This window comes from Hoplias malabaricus, chromosome 1 (genome assembly GCF_029633855.1).
Source record: "Hoplias malabaricus isolate fHopMal1 chromosome 1, fHopMal1.hap1, whole genome shotgun sequence".
Lineage (NCBI taxonomy): Eukaryota > Metazoa > Chordata > Actinopteri > Characiformes > Erythrinidae > Hoplias > Hoplias malabaricus.
The window spans coordinates 41,760,984-41,781,415 of record NC_089800.1 but is presented as its reverse complement, the minus strand read 5'-3'; the positions used below and the strand labels follow the sequence as shown (position 1 = coordinate 41,781,415).

General features: G+C 37.5%; 2 protein-coding genes across 2 annotated transcripts; both read left to right on the top strand.

The window, feature by feature from the left end:
- The first annotated feature begins 6,513 nt into the window (after positions 1-6,513).
- On the top strand, positions 6,514-12,607 carry LOC136690720 (L-amino-acid oxidase-like). Its single transcript, XM_066662685.1, has 8 exons — positions 6,514-6,781; positions 7,633-7,732; positions 8,569-8,783; positions 9,621-9,733; positions 10,560-10,761; positions 10,890-10,958; positions 11,042-11,178; positions 11,493-12,607. Exons 2-8 carry the CDS (start codon positions 7,675-7,677, stop codon positions 12,253-12,255), a joined length of 1,557 nt encoding a protein of 518 aa, XP_066518782.1. The 5' UTR covers positions 6,514-6,781; positions 7,633-7,674; the 3' UTR covers positions 12,256-12,607.
- A 2,448-nt stretch (positions 12,608-15,055) lies between these two features.
- On the top strand, positions 15,056-19,963 carry sdhdb (succinate dehydrogenase complex, subunit D, integral membrane protein b). Its single transcript, XM_066662693.1, has 4 exons — positions 15,056-15,205; positions 16,363-16,473; positions 17,830-17,980; positions 18,733-19,963. The coding sequence occupies exons 1-4, from the start codon at positions 15,157-15,159 to the stop codon at positions 18,896-18,898; spliced, it is 477 nt and encodes a 158-aa protein (XP_066518790.1). The 5' UTR covers positions 15,056-15,156; the 3' UTR covers positions 18,899-19,963.
- Positions 19,964-20,432: the final 469 nt, after the last annotated feature.

The following is a 20,432-nucleotide window of genomic DNA, read 5'->3' as shown; positions in this document are numbered from 1 at the left end:
AACTACTGGGGAAGTAAAAACAATAAATGGCAGAAATATGTTTGTACATGTCCATAGTGTCCTACACACACAGTTAGTTTGATTAAATATGTTAACTGGATAATCTGCAAGATGAAATGCTTTCTTCCTCATTCTTATATGAAGCTGGTAGACCTGTTTCTTTGTGCAATGCAACAGAAAAACCACTATGTCCATGAAGAACTTTTAATGGTAACTGAAAGTGTATATGGAATCACATGTTGATTGTTTTGTGGGCCAGACATTAAAGGAACACTTGGTAATATGTGGGTTTATTGCTCCTGGGCTCCTCCAAGTACAATTCATTTTTACAGAACTGTATTGAAACTGTACACGTTGGTTTCCTCCGGGTGCTCCGGTTTCCTCCCAAGGTCCAAAAACACATGTTGGTAAGTGGATTGGCGACTCAAAAGTGTCCATAGGTGTGTGTGTGTGTGTTGTACTATGTAGGACTGACACTCCACCCAGGGTGTATTCCTGCTTTGCGCCCAATGATTCCGGGTAGGCTCTGGACCCACCCTGACCCTGAACTGGATAAGGATTATTAGAGATAATAAATGAATGAATGATTGATTAATTAAAATCAATGTATCAAATCATTTATCTGGTTAAGAGCAGTGTAGAATGAGCTTTTATGTTTTTGATTAAATACATATCATGTAGTTACATCACAAAGGGCAGCTTTGTTTCTTACTATTTAGTGACAGTGTGCCTTGCTACAAGTAAAAGCACAGCATGATCTGTGCTGTTGGGATACAGTAAGTCTTGGAAATCCCCACATTAGGTTTCAAATATACACACAATTTAGACAGATATGCATCTTTATATAATGTTAACCAGAAGTAAAATTTGTTTGCTGATATTGTTCCCTGCATTGTCAGCAATTGCTGGCAGAGTGAACAAATACATAATTGAGTTTCACTTCAATTTATTTCACAGCCCCATTAAGTGCCCATGTGGTACACTTATTTGTGATGAGTACCTGTTTCAGTTTTGTTGTGGCCCACCACAGGAGAGGAAGCCATATGTGCTCTGAGAATGCTGGTCAGAGATAAAATTTGCTAGTCCATTTTCCCATACATAAAAAAAGTGAAACATCAGTGTATATTCTCCCACACTTTATCTGTTAGGTCAAGCAATGACATTTGCATTACATTGAACTATTTCAACTTCCATTACACCAAGCAATGTCAGATCTACTCTGTATTCATTACCAATTCTGACCACACAGTCAAATTAGGTTAACATCATGCTACCCATCTTGTTTCGTCTGATTAAAGCATTTTTTTGGGGGTGCAGAAAATACAGAGTGAACAGAAAGCATTAAATTACCACATCTCATAGTTATTCCCAGTAACGTTCTTGAACATTCATTCATTCATTCATTCATTCATTATCTGTAACCGCTTATCCAATTCAGGGTCGTGGTGGGTCCAGAGCCTACCTGGAATCATTGGGCGCAAGGCGGGAATACACCCTGGAGGGGGCGCCAGTCCTTCACAGGGCAACACAGACACACACACACATTCACTCACACCTACGGACAATTTTGAGACACCAATCCACCTACCAACGTGTTTGGACTGTGGGAGGAAACCGGAGCACCCAGAGGAAACCCATGCGGACACGGGGAGAACACACCAACTCCTCACAGACAGTCACCCGGAGCGGGAATCGAACCCGCAACCTCCAGGTCCCTGGAGCTGTGTGACTGCGACACTACCTGCTGCGCCCGTTCTTGAACATTCTTACTAAATTTTAAAAACAGTACTTACCTTAATGTTTGCCAACAACAAAATCCAAAACAATCAAATAAATTAATAAAATATATAATTGTTAATGATGGCTTAGATTTAGGCGCAGCAGGTAGTGTCGCAGTCACACAGCTCCAGGGACCTGGAGGTTGTGGGTTCAAGTCCCGCTCTAGGTGACTGTCTGTGAGGAGTTTGGTGTGTTCTCACCGTGCCCCTGTGGGTTTCCTCTGGGTGCTCCGGTTTCTTCCCACAGTCCAAAAACACACGTTGGTAGGTGACTCAAACGTGTCCGTGTGTGAGAGAGAATGTGTGAGTGTGTGTCGCCCTGTGAAGGACTGGCCCCCCCTCCAGGGTGTGTTCCTGACTTCCGCCCAGTGATTCTGGATTGGTTCTGGACCCACCGCGACTCTGAACTTGATAAGCGGTTACAGATAATGAATGAATTTACCAATAAGCTAATAAATGCAAATCATGAATGCTCTTCTGTTAACGTAATAAGTTAAAAATGTTGCCAATAAGTTTTCCAAGTTAAAAATGGCATCATATTTATTTACTTGTTTAAATAATAAAATAATGTAAAACTGTATTGTCCAATTATACCAGGTACAAACATAGAACTTTTACTTGTTTCACTTTCTTCAGTATACATTTGCTTGGGTTATATTTACATTTATGGCACGTACACTGCAATCCCTAATGTTCAAATTAATTACCTGGATTGAGTGACTCTAACTTATAAAAATGTTGAAAAGTTGGACTCAGTTTAACAATTAAATTATCTTCAGCAATTTCTTCTCTTTGAGTTTGCGAAACTGTAAGTTTGATTTATCAGAGTCCTATTAGTAGTTAAGTTAAACTATTTGTATATTCATTCATTCATTCATTCATTCATTCATTATCTGTAACCGCTTATCCAATTCAGGGTCGCGGTGGGTCCAGAGACTACCTGGAATCATTGGGCGCAAGGCGGGGAATACACCCTGGAGTGGGCGCCAGTCCTTCACAGGGTCTATTTGTATATGAAAGATTTAACTGAACTTAAATGTTATGAGTTTATACGGCATGATGTCTGAAGTCACAGACATAGAACCGGCCGGCAGCAATTTTCAGCCAAGAAGGCAGATGGTCTGGGGTTCACAGCTTTTTTGGGGAATCGCAGAAAAAAAGGTATCATCCGTGTTGCACAGCTTCCAGAATTTATTGGTTCAAAACCAACATTGGGTCACTGCCTTGAGGAGTTTGATTGGTTCCCCCACCAATTACAAAAACACATGAGAGGGAATAGAGGGACTGACCATGCAAACGTTCCCTTAGGTGTGAGTGTGTGGTGCCCTGTGATGGACTGACACCTGGGTTACAGACCAACCATGAATGAACAATAGGTTTAGACAACATTTAAAAAAAAACTTTAAAACCAGCTAATAGCACTTAATAGTGTTGAGCACCAGAAATGCATACGTTTTGAGTTGTATCAAACATTAAATGAAGTTGTAGACACTTAAAGTAAATGTGTATGCATACTGGATTGCCTTTATCTTTTTTGAGTTCTGCAAACTTTTTCAGGTTTACAGTGCTGCCCATTAGGTACTTTGGTTTGTTCCAGAAAGACTGAGTGACTGGACAGAGACTGCATTTTTTGTCTGATTAGAATTATTTTATGCTGCAATAATGGTAGCAAAACAGGTAGGTATATATATATAGTTGCACTTATGTGCGCCATATGTTAAATTCTGAACTCCTTTATGGACGAATTGTTTGGAGGAATAAATATTTTATGATGCACAGATATATTAAATGTGGTTTTGCGAAAGGTGCCTGGATTAACCGCGTTTTTTTGTTCTAACGCGCAGTTCTCTTTTCCCACGCTAGTGTTTCTGGTTGCGTGTGGTATCATTTCCTTGCGTGCCAGAGTAGCCCATGCTTCCTCGCTGGCAATTTTTTTGTCCGCTCGCAATTTTTGAATTTGATCAGAGGCCATAGACGAGGTGTGCTTGACGTTAGAGCTCATTGTGTGAGTTTTAAGACAATTGCGTGAATGTAGGCACACCTGATTGTAATCTATCACTGTAAACAATGACATACATAATTAGTATAAATTACATAATATTTACTAATCAGAGCTAGGGATGTGCTGCTGCCCTGAACACTGATTAATAGTTAGTATTTTCTAGAGATTTGATTGTGCCCACACATCTTGTATATTCTTTGATGTAAAACAATAAAATGAAACGAGGCCGTCTTTAGCAACGAGTATAATGTCACCATGCTTAATATTAAATGTCAGAATGAGACATATAAAGCTCTTCAGATTTGGGCAGTGGAGCAGTGAAACTGCATTCTCTATACTGACTGAACAAAATTCAGTGCTTTTGGAGTGAGTTAGAGTGACTTTTGCAGTCCAAGGTGATCTAACATTACCTGATCTCAGTAATATTCACGTGGCTGAATGGTACCACATCCTTAGGTGTTGTATTGCTAACAGGCAACAGTTTATATATTTTATTTTCCTTGCTGCTCAGGGAGTGCCCCAGGGTTCTGTCATTGGACCTGTGGCAAACTTTGTTAATATAATTTGTGATTAAGTCCTTTTTTATTTTGTCTACCTTCTCTGCTTCACCTCTATTTAAAAGCATCCTTGATTTTGTGAAAAGTAATGCAGACTAAAATGAGGTCTATGACATAGACCCTACAAGAACTCTGAAGTATGATGTAGGGCAGCAGATTTTTTACATCCTGTATGTTCTGACTTTCATGGATCAGTCTTGTCTACATCACGACTGACAGATGCTTGAATTTGGAGGCATCTTAAATTCTTTGTCATGTTTCTCAAACCATTCCTGAACATTTTTGCCAATGTAGTAGGGCACATTATCTATCAGAAAAAGGCCACTGCCATATTGTAGGAAAGTGTCTACAGGAAAGGTGACCAGTGACATGGTAATATGAGGAGAAACCTAAAGACTTAAAAATAAAGGGGAAATGTTTTTCACACATAACACACTGGTAGAACTTCAAAAAACTGCCAGAAGTGTTGGCAAGATGGCTACTGTGTAAACAGACTAGCCTAGAAAGAGTTTTTAAAAAAAAAGAAATGACATGGTCACACCCAGATTCTGTGTTTTGTTCTAATGTAAATTTTTCATTATTTCTTGTAAAAATGTAAACCACTTCTTTGTTATTGCATAGCAGAGTGTGATCGGTGAAGTTTGAAAATGAAGCAATGTTTCAATCATCTGATCCCCAAGAATGATATAACTGGTGGCGTTCCCCACAAGTGGTGCACACAATCCAGCATTTTGCAGTAGAAAACCTCCAGCTTCCCCTGGAAAGTCCACTCTGCTGACATACGATCACGCATCCTGTGATTTGGTCACTGACTTTATTAGTCAACCTGTGTTTATACTGTATGTGTATGACTTCTTAGCACTGGTTCTAAATCTGGAGCGTAAATAGTCCAAGATGTGAATCATCAGTGAAGCAAGTTGTTATCAGAAGAACCACAAAGTCTATCTTTATTAAGAAATATGGGTACTCAGAGATCAAGACTGATTCAGGCAACCAAACCCAAATATCAATGAATGTTTGGCCGAAATGTGGATCTGGGCCAAATCGACATCTGGCCCACACAACACATGCCGTGCTCTAACTGAGCTATATGTGCCAAAAATGATACAGATTAGGCCTAAATATGTCTGCTATGATGTGATTTCCTTTGGCCAGAATATGTTCAGTGTTAAATGTTTAACATAAACCAAAATTTTAATGGAACATTATTTGAAATGCCAATAAAAACAGAAAGCACATAACAAGTAAAGTGGCTTAAAATGATAACAAATTGAAAATGCTAAAAACTCCAGATTAGATTCACTTGTAAATGTAGAATCAACCAGTGTTTATTAAAAAACAATTACAGACCAGGTTTTTAATGCATTTTTGGTGGATCATTCTCAGTGCTCAGTGCAGGGTTAGTGTCTGTTGCGCTGGTTTGGGAGGATCAAACACATCTGCGCTTGTGAAAATTTTGAATAGTTTCCATACACCTTTACTGTTACACCTCATAGATGTAAAATCAGAGACAGTATAAGACATCTGTGGCTGCAGTTTATGTTCTTCTGCCATTACTTGAGAAATTGATGGTCAGCCCATTGTAACATTTAGGAAGGACTTACTATTTGTCAGCGGTAATCTGCTGGTAATCTCTCGCTTCATGATGCATATGAGGGCTGACATTTTCTCAAGGGTGCTGACTTTATTCAGCCGGCTGTCATCTAGGATTAAGCTCATTACTTCCAGCTGGTTACGTCCTGTAACTTTAGTTTGTGGATAAAAGACACAATTGTGGTGGAAAATTATGACAGAAATAAAAAACCAAGTCTCTGAGTCGGCATCAATTGAAAGAACATTTTATTGAAGTAAGGCACACAGAATACACTGGAGCTTACTTATCCTCATCTCCCCTAACAACAAGCTTTATACCCTCACTCTGGTTACAATAGCTATCATCCCATTACCTTATATGACTATGAGCCAAGTTACCATTTGTCTACTCTTTTCACATCAAACACATTCTGATGTATTCTGTTCTCAGTCCGTCTACTCAAACCGGTTTCGGTTATCTCCTCTCTGTGGCCCGGAGACAAAAGGAATTGATTGAACGGAATGTGTCAATATGCTGTTATCTGAAACACACGCACCCACATAAGTCTGCTGTTCACACAGAGAATTGAGGAATAAAACAATTTCATTTACATAAGCATACATTGGTCATTGCTGATTAAAAATACCTGATATTGATTATGAATCATTTCAATAAACGAATTCCATCACACACTTATTGTGCAGTGATTACAAGTGAATGGAATTCCTTGGAGAAAGTGTGCAGTTGTGTCATATACAAGAAAAGTTATTCCAACCTCCAAGTTCCACTATCCATGATGGTTTCACTTTCAGTCAGAATAAAACCAGATGGCAAGCCTTCACCAGACACTCCAAAGGGGAAGCATTAACTGGTGAGTGGCCTTGATTATGACACAATGATCTATTTATTAAATTAGGTGTTTTATGAGTAAGACTAGTATAATTAACAGCATTTCAAATGAATAACTAAATATATCCAACATGTAGGCATTTATCCTAAAGGATAAAGTCCTAATTAGTCATTAGTCAAATGATTAATCGGAGTGGAAATTAGCCTGCTAATTGTGACTGCTGTGTTAATGGCGAGTAAAACTCTAATCTAATTTGTTCAGTGTGGTTGAACCTGTAGTCTGTGTGGGAAAATATTCCTCTCTGTCTGAGACCCCTCACAGGCTTCTAGCTCAGTTGTACACACTATTGAACTACAGTGTGCATTAACAAACTTAAAGCCTGTGGATTTGAACACTGTCATGGGAGGACCTAGGACCACAGGCCTCCACAACGTAGAACTATAACTCTAACTCTACTGAATAGTTTTTTTTTTTTCAAAAGTTCTTTTCACATTTATTTGAAAATTCTATAAGGATAAGAACTGGTACTGTTCCGTAAACATTAAAAAAATTATTGATGAAAAACAATCAGTCCATGCAACTGGAGAATGACCAATAAAAAATTAATACCTGTATGTATAAGAAATTAAAACTTGTAATTCCTGTTAGAAACACAGCACTAAAGTAAAGGATTTGGTGATTTGACAACATGGCCAGAAAAGGTTAAAAATGGCCAAACTCAGTATGTCCAACTCAGTCCCCAATCTCTACACTGTTGTACATCAAGGTGGGCCATAAAATGTATATGTATACTGTGGACACAGTGTTTACATTTCTGGCAAAGTAAAAGCATGCGAGGGTCAACTTTGAACAGGTAGTCTCCCTTTCTCCAGGTTCCTGTTTCCTTGTTGTGAAGAGTGACCCACAGACAACAAATGATGTGGTTATGCCTTCGAGGAAGTGTGTCTCATGACTCAGGCATCAGTCAGTTCTGTAAGTAGCAATGGAAATTAAGATATCATTTCGCTTTAACATATAGGTTAAAAATCCCTGCAGCAATGAATTCAGCTGTGTGCTTTAGTCAGATTAAAACCTGACCCCTGTCTCTCATAGGGATTTTCACATCATCAGGTGAACAGAAGTACCACTCACAAGGGTCTGTCACTTGTCTGCATCCCTATGTCCAACTAGCATTCTAGCATGCAACTAGCAACTAGCAACTAGCATGTGCACCATTATTTTCCATCTTTCATTTTACATGTATCTGCATCAGACAATATATTTACTGAAGTCAGACGCATGCCTGAACATGTGAGGGGCTTAAACGGCACCCTAATCTAGTGCCCCACACTAATCTTAATAATTTTTTATATGCAAGAATAAATATGTAGCTAATATTTCATTCATTTAAAAATATATTTAACAGTTTGGAAGCTCTGATGTCTTCATATTTCTACAAATATAATCGATTATGACAATATTAAAAGGGCCCTTAATGATTTTGGACCCCTACATTCTGGTTTGGAAAGCCCTTGGTTTCAACGACAATAGCCCCATCTTGTGGATTGAGACAAAAATGCATTTCTGTAATCAATAAATTCAGTAGCAGGAAAAAATAAAGAAAAATAAATTAATAATAATATTAATAAGGGGGCAGTTATATAAGTAATATTTTTAAGCCAAAGTGTTGGGATAAGATAATGCAGCTTTTTTTTTGAAGGGCAGTATAAGTACTCTTGTGTATAAATACCGTACTTAATGATTTGTTCTGTAGTGCTCCATATTCTTTACAAAACCTTTTTTGTTTTGTCAATTGTTTTATTTTTCAGTGCCTGTTGTGTTTGTACTGGTAACAGTCATCAGTGTCAATGGATGCAAAGTTGATCCCCTTGCTGAATGCCTGAAAGACCCTGACTATGATCATCTTTGTGAGATGATAGACAAAGGTCTTCCCCCTACAAAGAGCCCTCACAATGTGGGTATCATAGGTGCAGGCATGGCTGGCCTAACTGCAGCCAAGCTTCTGCAGGATGCTGGACATAAGGTATGCTTTAGGTTAAACACACTGGACCACAGTTATATTTAAATTGATTTCCTTTAAATTTAAATTCCCAAAAAAAAGGTTACTAAAATTACAATAAATGGCTGGTTCAAATATTCTGGAGTTCAAAGAAACACCTGAGCACCTGAGACCACACAGCCAGAAACGGAGGTGCTGATATTTTAAGACACATTATGCATGTAATGGCGGCACGGTGGCGCAGTCACACAGCTCCAGGGGCCTGGAGGTTGTGGGTTCGATTCCCGCTCCGGGTGACTGTCTGTGAGGAGTTGGTGTGTTCTCCCCGTGTCAGCGTGGGTTTCCTCCGGGTGCTCCGGTTTCCTCCCACAGTCCAAAAAAAACACACGTTGCAGGTGGATTGGCGACTCGAAAGTGTCCGTAGGTATGAGTGTGTGAGAAAAATGTGTGTGTGTCTGTGTTGCCCTGTGAAGGACTGGCGTCCCCTCCAGGGTGTATTCCCGCCTTGCGCCCAATGATTCCAGGTAGGCTCTGGACCCCCCGCGACCCTAAATTGGATAAGCGGTACAGATAATGGATGGATGGATATGCATGTAATTAAAAATGCTTTAGTGTAGTAAAGAAAATGATTCTCATTTGAGCTCCTTACATCTGAACAGAATTCAGGTGACCTTTAAAGCCAGTGTTTTTTTCATACACTCCCGAGTTCTACTTTTACAATTTTGTTGATGATGCTTTTAAAAACAATAACAGGTAATCATCAGAGTAGATAGCTATGAAATATATTTCTACAAAAACAGATTCAGTCTGGTGTCCCAGTGGCCAGATTACTTTTCTTTTTTGCCCACTGTCTATCATTAGGTCACCATCATAGAGGCGAGTGGTCGTATCGGTGGAAGAGTCCACACACACAGAAATAAAAAAGAAGGCTGGTATGCGGAATTTGGTGCAATGAGGATCCCAGAATTTCACAAGTGAGTTAAAAGTCTGTGACCCAGGCCAGATGTCCTCAGTTTTCTGCTATCATTACTCAGTTTCATTTATTTTAATCAGTGACTCTCATCAGGCACCTCAGGATCTGTAGAATACCACACTGAAATCAACATTAGTTTTATAGTGTTAAGAATATCCTGTGCATAATTTGGCTTCTTGAGGGAGAAATTATTCAGTTTTACCACCAAAAAAAGCTAAATATTTAGGTCCTCCACATGCAGCCATGCATAAAATAGATCTCTAATAAATCTAGGCCACTAGGTGTCACAGTAATAGCTGTTCTTAACATAAAGAAGAACTATTGGAAAATGTATTAATTCATTCATTGCCTGTAAGCACTTATCCAGTTCAGGGTCTCGGTGGGTCCGGAGCCTACCCGGGATCACTGGACGCAAGGTAGGAACACACCCTGGAGGGGGAGCCAGTCCTTCACAGGGCGACACACACACACTCACACATTCACACCAACGGACACTTTTGAGTCACCAAACATCGGAATGTCTGTGATGATTTATCATTGCTTCTCATTCTAACCAGAAGGTGATAAGAGGGTTCCACTAATATATAAGTCACCATAGTGACTACCATAATTTTTCCAACAGTAAATCTACATACTGCCTGCTTTCTTTTAGCTTGTGTTTATAATTTAGTGTGACCAGTATTGAATATTTTTATAACATAGCTTTCCCAAAAAAAATAAATAAATAAATAAAAACATCATTAAGAGGATAAGGTTTTTTTTTTCAATTAAGGTTGTTTGTTTAAAAATGTCTTGAATTGTAATTTTCAAATCTCATACCCTTCCAGGATTCTCATGACATTTTTAAAAAAGATGGATGTGAAGCTGAATTCTTTCATTGAAGAAGATATTAACACATATTATTATGTCAACGGCTTGCTTCTAAAAGCCTACGCAGTGAAAGAAAATCCTGATTTACTAAACTACACCTTGAATGACTGGGAGAAGGGGAAATCCGCCAGTGAAATTTTTGACATGGCACTGGGGAAGGTCAGTAACAGGGTGATGATAACCAAATTAAAATAAAAAAGTCTGGGTTAATTCAACGCTTCTATACTGTAATTACATATTGATAATGTTTCTACTGAGGTTGAAAATGATCTTCTTTGCACACGTAGATAAGAAAGTATGTGAAGAAATATGGCTGCAATAAGATGATGGAGAAATATGATTCATATTCTGTTAAGGTAATATTTTAATCTGTAATTTCAGAATTACAGACAAGATACTGTAAGTTTGGTTACAAACAAATTTCTCTTTTGCTTCACAGGAGTATTTAATGAAAGAGGGGAACCTGAGTCTAGACGCCTTGCGTATGATTGGAGATATCCTTAATGAAAACAGCTTCTTTTACACTGCTCTCTTAGAGATGCTCTACATCCAGTCAGACATCGGTGATACAACAAAGTAAGTATAGAATTTTAACCAGTTCATGCTCTTTTTATTGACTTGATTACAGTATAATGTATGATGGATAGAATATTCAGAAGAAAGAATAATGGAAAGAGCATAGTCTCCTACCCTTCACTTTCCCCCAGTAGTAATAGAGTATAGATTTGTGTATGTAGTGACACTACATGCATTAAACTACGTTGAATACAGCCCCTTATGGATATTTTTATTGAACATGCATACTAAATATACATGTATTTTATATGATGAGAATGTTGTTGTTGTTGCTTTTTTGTGCCTAATTTGTTATGTAAACTGTTCTCTTTCAGATATTTTGAAGCCTCAGGTGGCATGGAGCACATACCTAGAAAATTTTATGAAGTACTCAATTCAACGATCCTCCTTAAATCCAAGATCAAACTCATTACTCAAACCAACAGCAATGTTATAGTTTCATACCAAGACAAGCACAGCCCGTCCTCCCTGACCAGCCTTACATTTGACTATGTCTTGATGGCAACTACAGCTAAAGCGTCAGTCTTCATCGAGTTCCAGCCTCCTCTGTCCGTCCAGAAGATGGAAGCTCTTCGCTCAATACACTACTCCAGCTCCACCAAGGTTGTGCTGAGCTTCCGTGAGAGATTTTGGGAGAAAGAAAGCATCAGAGGAGGGAGAAGCATCACAGACAGGCCTTCAAGGTTCATTTACTATCCTAGCCATACCTTCCCTGGGACAAAAGGCGGTGTCCTTCTAGCCTCCTACACTTGGTCTGATGATTCCACCCTCTTCCATGGGGTGCCAGAGAAAGAGTTGATTGAAATGATGCTGGAGGACTTGGTGAAGATACATGGAGAGGGCATTAGAGACCTCTGGACTGGAGGCATTGTGAAAAAGTGGGCACTGGATCATTACAGTCATGGTGCCTTCCCCATGTACACTCCCTACCAGCAGACACAGTATGCATCTGTTCTGTTCCAGAGTGAAGGGAGGATTCATTTTGCTGGAGAACATACAGCAATGCCTCATGGCTGGATTGAGACAGCTATGAAATCTGCCATTAGAGCTGCACAGAACATAAACATGATTGTGTAAAATAAAACATTAAACATTAAGTTAAAAATACTTAATTACAAATGGTTTTCAAATTAGTGCACAGTACAACAGTAAAGGAAAAACTATTTAAATTATTTAAAATAATAAAAGACATGTATATGTAAACAGATGTGAAGAAATTTTGTTTTTTTAAAGATTTAGTGAAGGTAATCCCTTAATTGACAATTATTTAATTTTACCATTATCAGTCTTTGCTTCATGTAATGATGTGTCGTGATTATATTTACAATTGTGTGAATACTATTTTTTTATATGGTAGTTCCAACTCTTGTTTTCCCCTTTATTTCACATCATGAATTACTGTGCTCACCATGTGGACAATAAACCATAATACATTCATTTGCATTTTCCTTCATTGCTTACAGGTTTACAATTGATTTGGCCCTAACACTTAGGGCACAATGTATGTATAATTGGTACACTTAGAATCTCCTTTCCTATATTTTATGATCAGAATGCACCTAAAATTGTTTTAATTTACTTAATATAGGATGATTTAGCTATTGGCAGTTGGCTAGCGATATAATTATAAAAATATATAAATATTACATGTCTATTTTCAAGAGCAAACTTTTGGATGTGTAAGAAGTAAAAGCCCAATTCAAAGTATCTTAAGATTCTCCAAGAATCCATTCATGACAAATTTCTAAACATTATTAAGAATAGGAAAATATCATAGGATATGTTCTGACTTGTGAAAAGAGTTTAGTGTTACACTTTGATATTTATTAAATATTGCGGCTTTAAATAAAATATTTTAATTACAAAATATTATAGGCCTATTCCTGAATTCCTAAAGGTGTAACCACTCTCTTAAAAGTTCAGACAAGCCAGTGTCAACCATTAATAAGTTAATTAAGTTAATATTATTTTCAGTGAATTTAATGTACGCAACCAAAAGTAGTGTAATGATAGACATGTCTAGCATTATCTAATTTGACAGAGAAATGTATTATTTACTGGCACAAAAACTCAAAAATTCAAATCAATCAGAATAATATCCCCTGCAACAATTAAACCACAAGGACAGTTACTTCTAAGGGGTAAACAATAACTACACTAAAGCATATTCTCCAAATGTGTTAATTCTTGGGATTTTTAATTTCCCCGTTCTTTACCATGACCCTACTAACCTTTTGTATTTTTATTTGTTCCCTTTGTCTGGCTTTCTTTCTCCTGTCTCTCTCTCATGCTTTGAGATGTCCTGCTGCTCTCCAGGTTTTGCCCTGATCCAGCCCGTGTCCTGTACAAGATCCTGGCTTTGCTAAGACTCATACATCACTAATATCATCATCCTCACCATTTTCATTTCTGCTTCTCCATCATCACTAATATACTACATTTATATTACTATAACCCCTTCACTTTTACTTCTGTTCTCTATTGTGTCTCCGGTGTCGACCCGAGGAGGACGGGTTCCCCGTATGAGTCTTGGTTCCTTCCAAGGTTTCTTCCTCGTGTGCTGAGGGAGTTTTTCCTTGCCACTGTTGCCCCTGGCTTGCTCATAGGAGGCTTGGACCCGGATCTCTGTAAAGCTGCTTTGTGACGACTTTTTGTTGTGAAAAGCGCTATATAAATAAAATTTGATTTGATTGATTGATTGATTTGGAATTGATTATGTATTAATATTTGAATTAATTTGTTTGAATTTTAAATATACCTCCTGTAAAAATGTATGTTATCATTTATAATGACTATGAAAATATGACAGCTCTTATTTATTGCTCTGGTAATTTTCATCTTACACAATTTAATGTATTCAATTATTTATTAAATAAATGAATAAATAAATAAGAGGAGGACATAAAATAGAGTCACAAAAAATATATGCCAGCATTTGCTTGAATGAAAAATTGAAAATTAAAATTAAATAATTTCGATAATATTAAGAAAAAAAAACATATATTCCAAAGAGAATTTCAGACGATACTTTTATTTTTATTATGTGCGTCATCGGAGGGACTAGCTATTTCCGGACAAGTCTTTGGTTCTTTTCAATGAATCGATTCACTTGGTTCAGTTCATTAGTTCATTAGGATGAATCGACTCTGACCAATCAAGACCTTTAGATAAAGATAAGATTGCTAAAACTTATTTAAGGATTAATATTGTGTCTATGTATAATTTGATTTAATAAGCACCTTCAGAGAATAAACTCTGGTTAGTCCATATAGACCAAAAAAGTGAAAAAAAAAAACAGGAAAACAACAGCAACAGCTACAAATTGCCTACAAAAACAAAGCCTTTAGAACAATATTACGTCACATGACAATGATGATGATGTAAAGCAGAGCCACAATGTCCCAATGAAACCTTGAAGTCTTATAGTACCCTGAAATTATTAACTATTAAGCCCCTATAAACCTGTCTTTGTTTATCAATATGACGCATTTGGCAGTTATTTCCAAGACATAATAATCACCTTACGACTGAAAAGAGGCATTGATTTAACTCACTTGCCTTTATTCAATATACATGTATTTATTCGTATGCAATTAGCTAGTCCCCGTCCCTCCTCCGCTGGCTTGCAGCTTGAAAATCCACTCCACAAATTTACATGATTTGTCCCAGGTTTGTGATGTAAGTAACCCTGGCCCTCTTAACAGTTTGAAAGTGGAAAGGCTTAGCCATGGGGGGGGCTGCTTATTTCATTCATAATACATCTTTCAATGTACTAAAAAACAACGGTCGTGTTAACAAGGTAGAAACATAATTTTTAGGGGGAGAAGTTCACATAACCATTATTTCTCTGACCTAGAGTGTGTTGGGTAACCTTATCTCGGCTCCTGGGTGGGTTCATGTGAAGAATTCTGTTCAGAGAGTCGATTCTGATGATTGACTCTTCGGTATTTCTGATGCCCTTGGCGGCTAGTGACGGTGATGGCGGCGCTCGTGAGGTTTGGTTCTCTCTGTCACAGAGGTGTCACGCGTAAGCTCTGCTCTTTCGTTGCTTTACCGAGTTTGAATACGTTATGGGGATGTTTCTTAAAGACGTGAAAACAAATCTGTTTAGTCTTTGTGCAGGGATTTCTATTGAAACGACTATAGTCGCTCCAATTAACGGAGCTGAATTTAGAGTTCAGCTTAATTACGGAGCACCGTCCGTTTTCTCCACTTCTTTGGATGTAGATACTCAGTGCTCACACACTCGGATGGGAGCAAATTAAACGGCACAGTGAGACGACGGAATAAACGTGTTTTTGAAGCAGCCATACCTTCATTTTTACTTTAAGTTTAAAGGGTTAATAACGGCGGCCAGTAGCCCTTGATAGTGATGTGATTTTTTTTTTTATAATGGCTTGATGTCACGTTGTGCGTTAATGGTTTAACAGCTGTGACTGAATCTATGCACATATAATGTTTTTTTTAATGAGATGTAAATGTGTCCTCCAGGAAACCATGGTCTCTAATGGTGGCCATTTAAGGCAGCTCACATTTGGAAGCATTACTTTTCAATCTCAGTTGTCCACGTGATATTTCTTTCAGTAGAGAGTAACATTATTTATTGTATGTATTCTCTGATAAATAAAAGCACAAATCACTTACTTCAGACGAGTTATATTTACTGACCTATACTGTATTTCTGAACTTGACTCTGTTGTTTATTAGTAACTTGGTTGTTTTTAAACAGTCTCAAAATGGTCCTCAGACCCTTACAGAAGTATATCAAGCAGGTTTTCGATCAACAACATAACCACGTGAATAACTATGATGCATTAATACATTGATCAGGTTCACTGTTCTTCATGTGGCTGTTGTTTTTACTAAAAGACCATTGAAAAAAACAGTTTCTTCCAGGCTGCATTTTTGTATTCAGTCTGGTTAGTCAGCTTCCACCAGAATTCAGAGAACTTGTGCACAATAAAGTGATTGTGGTTCTGTGCTGGATTTGTAAAAGAGAGACTTTCTTTATCATCTCTTTGCAGGTTTATTCTTTGATTAAATAGTCTTTAAATATTGTTTTTTTTTGTGTGGTTGCTAAGTAATAAATGAGTATTTATTTAGTTGGCGCATGTTGTAATGGAGAGGCTGGTATTGTCTGTATAAAAGGTTTATATCTGTTATTTTCTGTGCTGTCTCCCACAGCTCTGCTATTCCGCAGTGGGTGTCTGATCAGACCTTTGGCTGCATGTAAAAAAGACCAGGATTTTCCAAAATTGTTCACGGCTAAGATACACGCAACCCCTTCTTGCTATGGTAAGTAAAGCCTAAAGCAAATCCTCAATATTAAAATACATTTTAATAATAGAGTGTTTAAAGCATAGGTTTGGAGAGTGCGTTTCATGTCAGAAAGCAGAGCAATTTATTTTACCATTAACTTGTCAAAGTGAAACCTAGGATGTCCTATTAAATGTCAAAGAAGTATTAGCCTAAGGGTCAAATAAAGACATACCACAAACATATATAACTGCAGCATAACTGTAGGCCAGGGGTCACAAATCTTATCAACAAGGGGCCGGAATGGCTGCAAGTTTTCTTTAGTGTCAAGAAGAAACACATGTCATTAGACATGGTTAGTCATAGGCTTTGTGCCTGGAGGTTCTCAGGCCTTCTGAATAACACAGACCACACCAGCCATGTTAATCTCATACTGAAACTGGCCTTGTATTTACAACAATTCAGGCTTTAATTGTGGCATTTATACTTTAATAATAAAAGGTATAAGAGTCTTAGTAAATATTATACGATTTGCACCTGAAATAAGGTTAAGCTCAGGATATCCCATTTTATCCCTAACTGATGTATCATCACAGCCTTTGTTGAAACACCTGCTATTCTGAGGCTTATGTAAGCAGAAAAGTCATTTTGTAGACTGGTGTTTTTAGAATATATTTTAGAATATTTTTTTGGGATATTTTCCATCAGTGAGGGGTGTTTTTCTCTAGAGCAGAACATCAAAGAATAGTTTTATGCATTAGGGGGCGCCAAGTAAACTGCTTGATGACGTGGCTGACTCAAGCTCTTTGGTTTCTTGTTGTTTAAGGCGTGTTTTCCCAACCTTGGTCAGGGAAGCGCAGTGCTTTGCACATTTTATTGCTTTTATTCTGCCAGCACATGTAATTGTTCTAATGAGCTGATTACAAGCCTGTTAGTTCATGCATTATAGCAGTGAAAGCAAGAAAAAAAAGGAACTGCAGGAGAGTTTGGCTTACGGACCAAGTTTTGATACATTGGTTAAAGGCGGGTCACAGCTGCTGATGTAAATTTTACTCAAGTCAAGTGGAACTGTCTTTCCTGTCAGGAATGAAATATAGTTCCTTATCAAAGCAGGGCTGAATTTAATGTGGCAGCAGGAGACAAATTGTTTGAGAAGACAGTACAAAGATCTATTTACATGATACAGACAATAAAATATTCTGTATAGGGTAAAGTTTGTAAGCTCTACTAGTCAAATAATATGCCACATGAACCCCTATTTATTTCATTTAAAATAAAGGAATATTTAATATGAAGTATACTGTACATTAAAAGCAAGTGAATATATACTCAAACAAAGCTGCTGCTTTTTTTTTCTGTTGCTGAAGTTTATATTTGTGTGTGTGTGTCTTACAGCAGGTGCTGGGTCCAAAGCTGCCTCCCTGCACTGGACAGGAGAGCGGTTATTGAGTGTAATCCTCCTGAGCATGGGCCCTGTTGCCTATTTCTATCCAGGCTCTGTGATGGACTACTCTCTGGCTGCAGCACTCACTTTGCATGCACACTGGTAAGGGGATAAAAACCACCATCTTCTGGTATTTCTTTGGTGTAGTTTGTTGTTTATTGCAAAGGATTTTTTAATTTATGACATTTATGATTCTCAAATGTCTGTTGTTAGTTACTGTGATTAATTTTCTTAGAAAGAACATTTATATACATATCACATTTGATGAACACGGGACTTTAGGGGTATTTTCGAAATATTCAAAATAAAGTCTGAAATATGGGAAGAATTCCAACAATAAACATCACAGAAAATGTCATTGAAAATACCCCTAAAGTCCTGTGTTCATCAAATGTGATATGTATATAAATGTTCTTTCTAAGAAAACCAATATGCACAAATGCCTTAAAAGTGGTTTATATATAGCCCTTGACTGGCCCAAGCCAGTGTTCATAAATGCAGTTCATATTTTTATTTATTTATTTAATGTATCCAAGTCTTACCTTATTAACTCCTTCAGTCTGAGATAAATGTGAGGCTATTATAAGGTAACGACAAGAGTTTAAACAGAGAAATAGAACATTTTTAATGCTTTGGAAGAAAAGAAAAAGAATCTCTTGTTTCTTAATACTTTGCTAAATCTTGCCCTTAAGCCTGTAATGGACACATTAGGAACAACATTCTCTCCCTTACCATTTTCCCAGTGAATAGGATTGTATGTTTTTGGGGTATTGAAGTGGTCGGATGGCTCTGTGGTGGTTTATTTTGGTGTTCAGTTCACACTGTGTACAAACTGTTCAGTTTTTGTGTTTCAGGGGGCTGGGCGAGGTTGTGACAGACTACGTTCATGGAGAGTCTAAAGTCAAGTTGGCCAAAGCAGGCCTCTTCCTTCTGTCAACTGTCACCTTTGCTGGTCTCTGCTACTTCAACTACCATGATGTAGGAATCTGTAAAGCAGTAGCTCTGTTATGGAGTAAATAGTTGAACTGAAATGAAGGATTGGGGAAGGTGACTGGAGTCCTGCAACTTTTGTCATCATGTCCCAGCTGATTGTATACAGTTGTGGGATTATGTGTAACAAAATTTTTTTTATAAATATGACAAGATACCACATCAGTTCACAAGTGTTTATAATTAACTGGTGAGTTGTTTTTCCTGAGTGAATATCTTTGGGATGTCTGGGCTGAATTCTTCCCAACTCAGTGTGTCATCTATCAAGACAGGTGGAAATATAGTTGTGGTTATTTTATTTTTTGTAAAATAAAACTATGGTTACCATATTTCATACTGTTAGTGTTCGAGGGGTGGAGGGCATCAGTGTCTAGTGATATTTGTTTAAGCCATCTTAATCACTGTCTTCACGTCATCAACCTCAATGTTTGTTTTAATGGGTTGAAAAGACTTGAAAACCACAGTTCAATTCTCAACCATTTTGAAAGGATGTTTTCTGTGGTGTCGTTTCACTGGGATAAATTATGGTATCGTTGGAAATATTCTAAAGTACTTATCACAAACAATAAACATTAATGGCAATTCTTTAGGCTTATCTGCCTTTAAAATAACAAGAGCACCAGTGTTTGCTTATAGCCTCCTTTCTGTGCAAAGTGATTCTTTGATTTATATCTGTAATTCATGGGATGCACCTTGTGATTCGAAACACTGCTTCAATTTGGTTTGTCTGCAGTTTTGGATTTCATGATACCCTTTCTTTAATAAGACCTAGGACCCTTGACGACTAAAGAGAGGCATGACTGATCGGCCTGCACTCAAGTCTTATATGAGGTGTTGGATCAGAGTGGGCTAGAGGCTTTGTATTTTTGGAAAGTGGGGGGTAATAATGCAAATATAATCGATTTCTGACTACATCGTAGACAGTGCAGTCTTTGAAGAATATAAAATCCATGCTTAAGTGTATTTGTAAAAGCTCAGGCTTGATTATGAGTGAGATGTCACTGTCACAGTGTTATGAATCTGCTCTGTCAGGTTTAAACAGCAAAGTTAGCTTTGGATAACGGTAATAATATGAAGTCACAAAAATAAAGCCAGTTTTATGGATTGCGTGGTTTATTTGAACCTACTAAATCTATATGAATATATATATATAAGCATTTAATACTTCTACTTTATCCGGACTTTGGGACCGCGATGCATTCCAATATATAAGTATTTATTACAATTAACATATAATTGGTCCAAAGAACATATTTAATTTTACAAAGTCACACTGGGTTTAACAAACTTCAGCGTGAATTCCACACTTATTAATCATTTTTAAATTTGCCTAAGGCAACAGTTAAGATGTTATCAAAGTCATTCACAGTGATTTGATGTGAAATGCACTTACAGAGAAACCTTTTGGTCCAGAACATTCAAAGTGGTGGTGATAGGTGCTAGAATATGTGTTTATCATGCTAAACATTGACCTCACAGATGATGCACAAATACTGTTTCTTATATTGATGAAGTTCATTGTTAAAAATGGGATGGAATACTAATACTACATGAATATTATTCA

Excerpts from the sequence above, each read along its gene's own strand:
- sdhdb (XM_066662693.1), top strand. The coding sequence starts at position 15,157 with ATGGCGGCGCTCGTGAGGTTTGGTTCTCTCTGTCACAGAGGTGTCACG. Across the intron at positions 15,206-16,362 it reads CTGTCACAGAGGTGTCACGC|CTCTGCTATTCCGCAGTGGG; the intron begins GTAAGCTCTGCT and ends TGTCTCCCACAG. Across the intron at positions 17,981-18,732 it reads CTCACTTTGCATGCACACTG|GGGGCTGGGCGAGGTTGTGA; the intron begins GTAAGGGGATAA and ends TTTGTGTTTCAG.
- LOC136690720 (XM_066662685.1), top strand. The coding sequence starts at position 7,675 with ATGATGTGGTTATGCCTTCGAGGAAGTGTGTCTCATGACTCAGGCATC. Across the intron at positions 10,762-10,889 it reads TTGACATGGCACTGGGGAAG|ATAAGAAAGTATGTGAAGAA; the intron begins GTCAGTAACAGG and ends TTGCACACGTAG. Across the intron at positions 11,179-11,492 it reads GACATCGGTGATACAACAAA|ATATTTTGAAGCCTCAGGTG; the intron begins GTAAGTATAGAA and ends GTTCTCTTTCAG.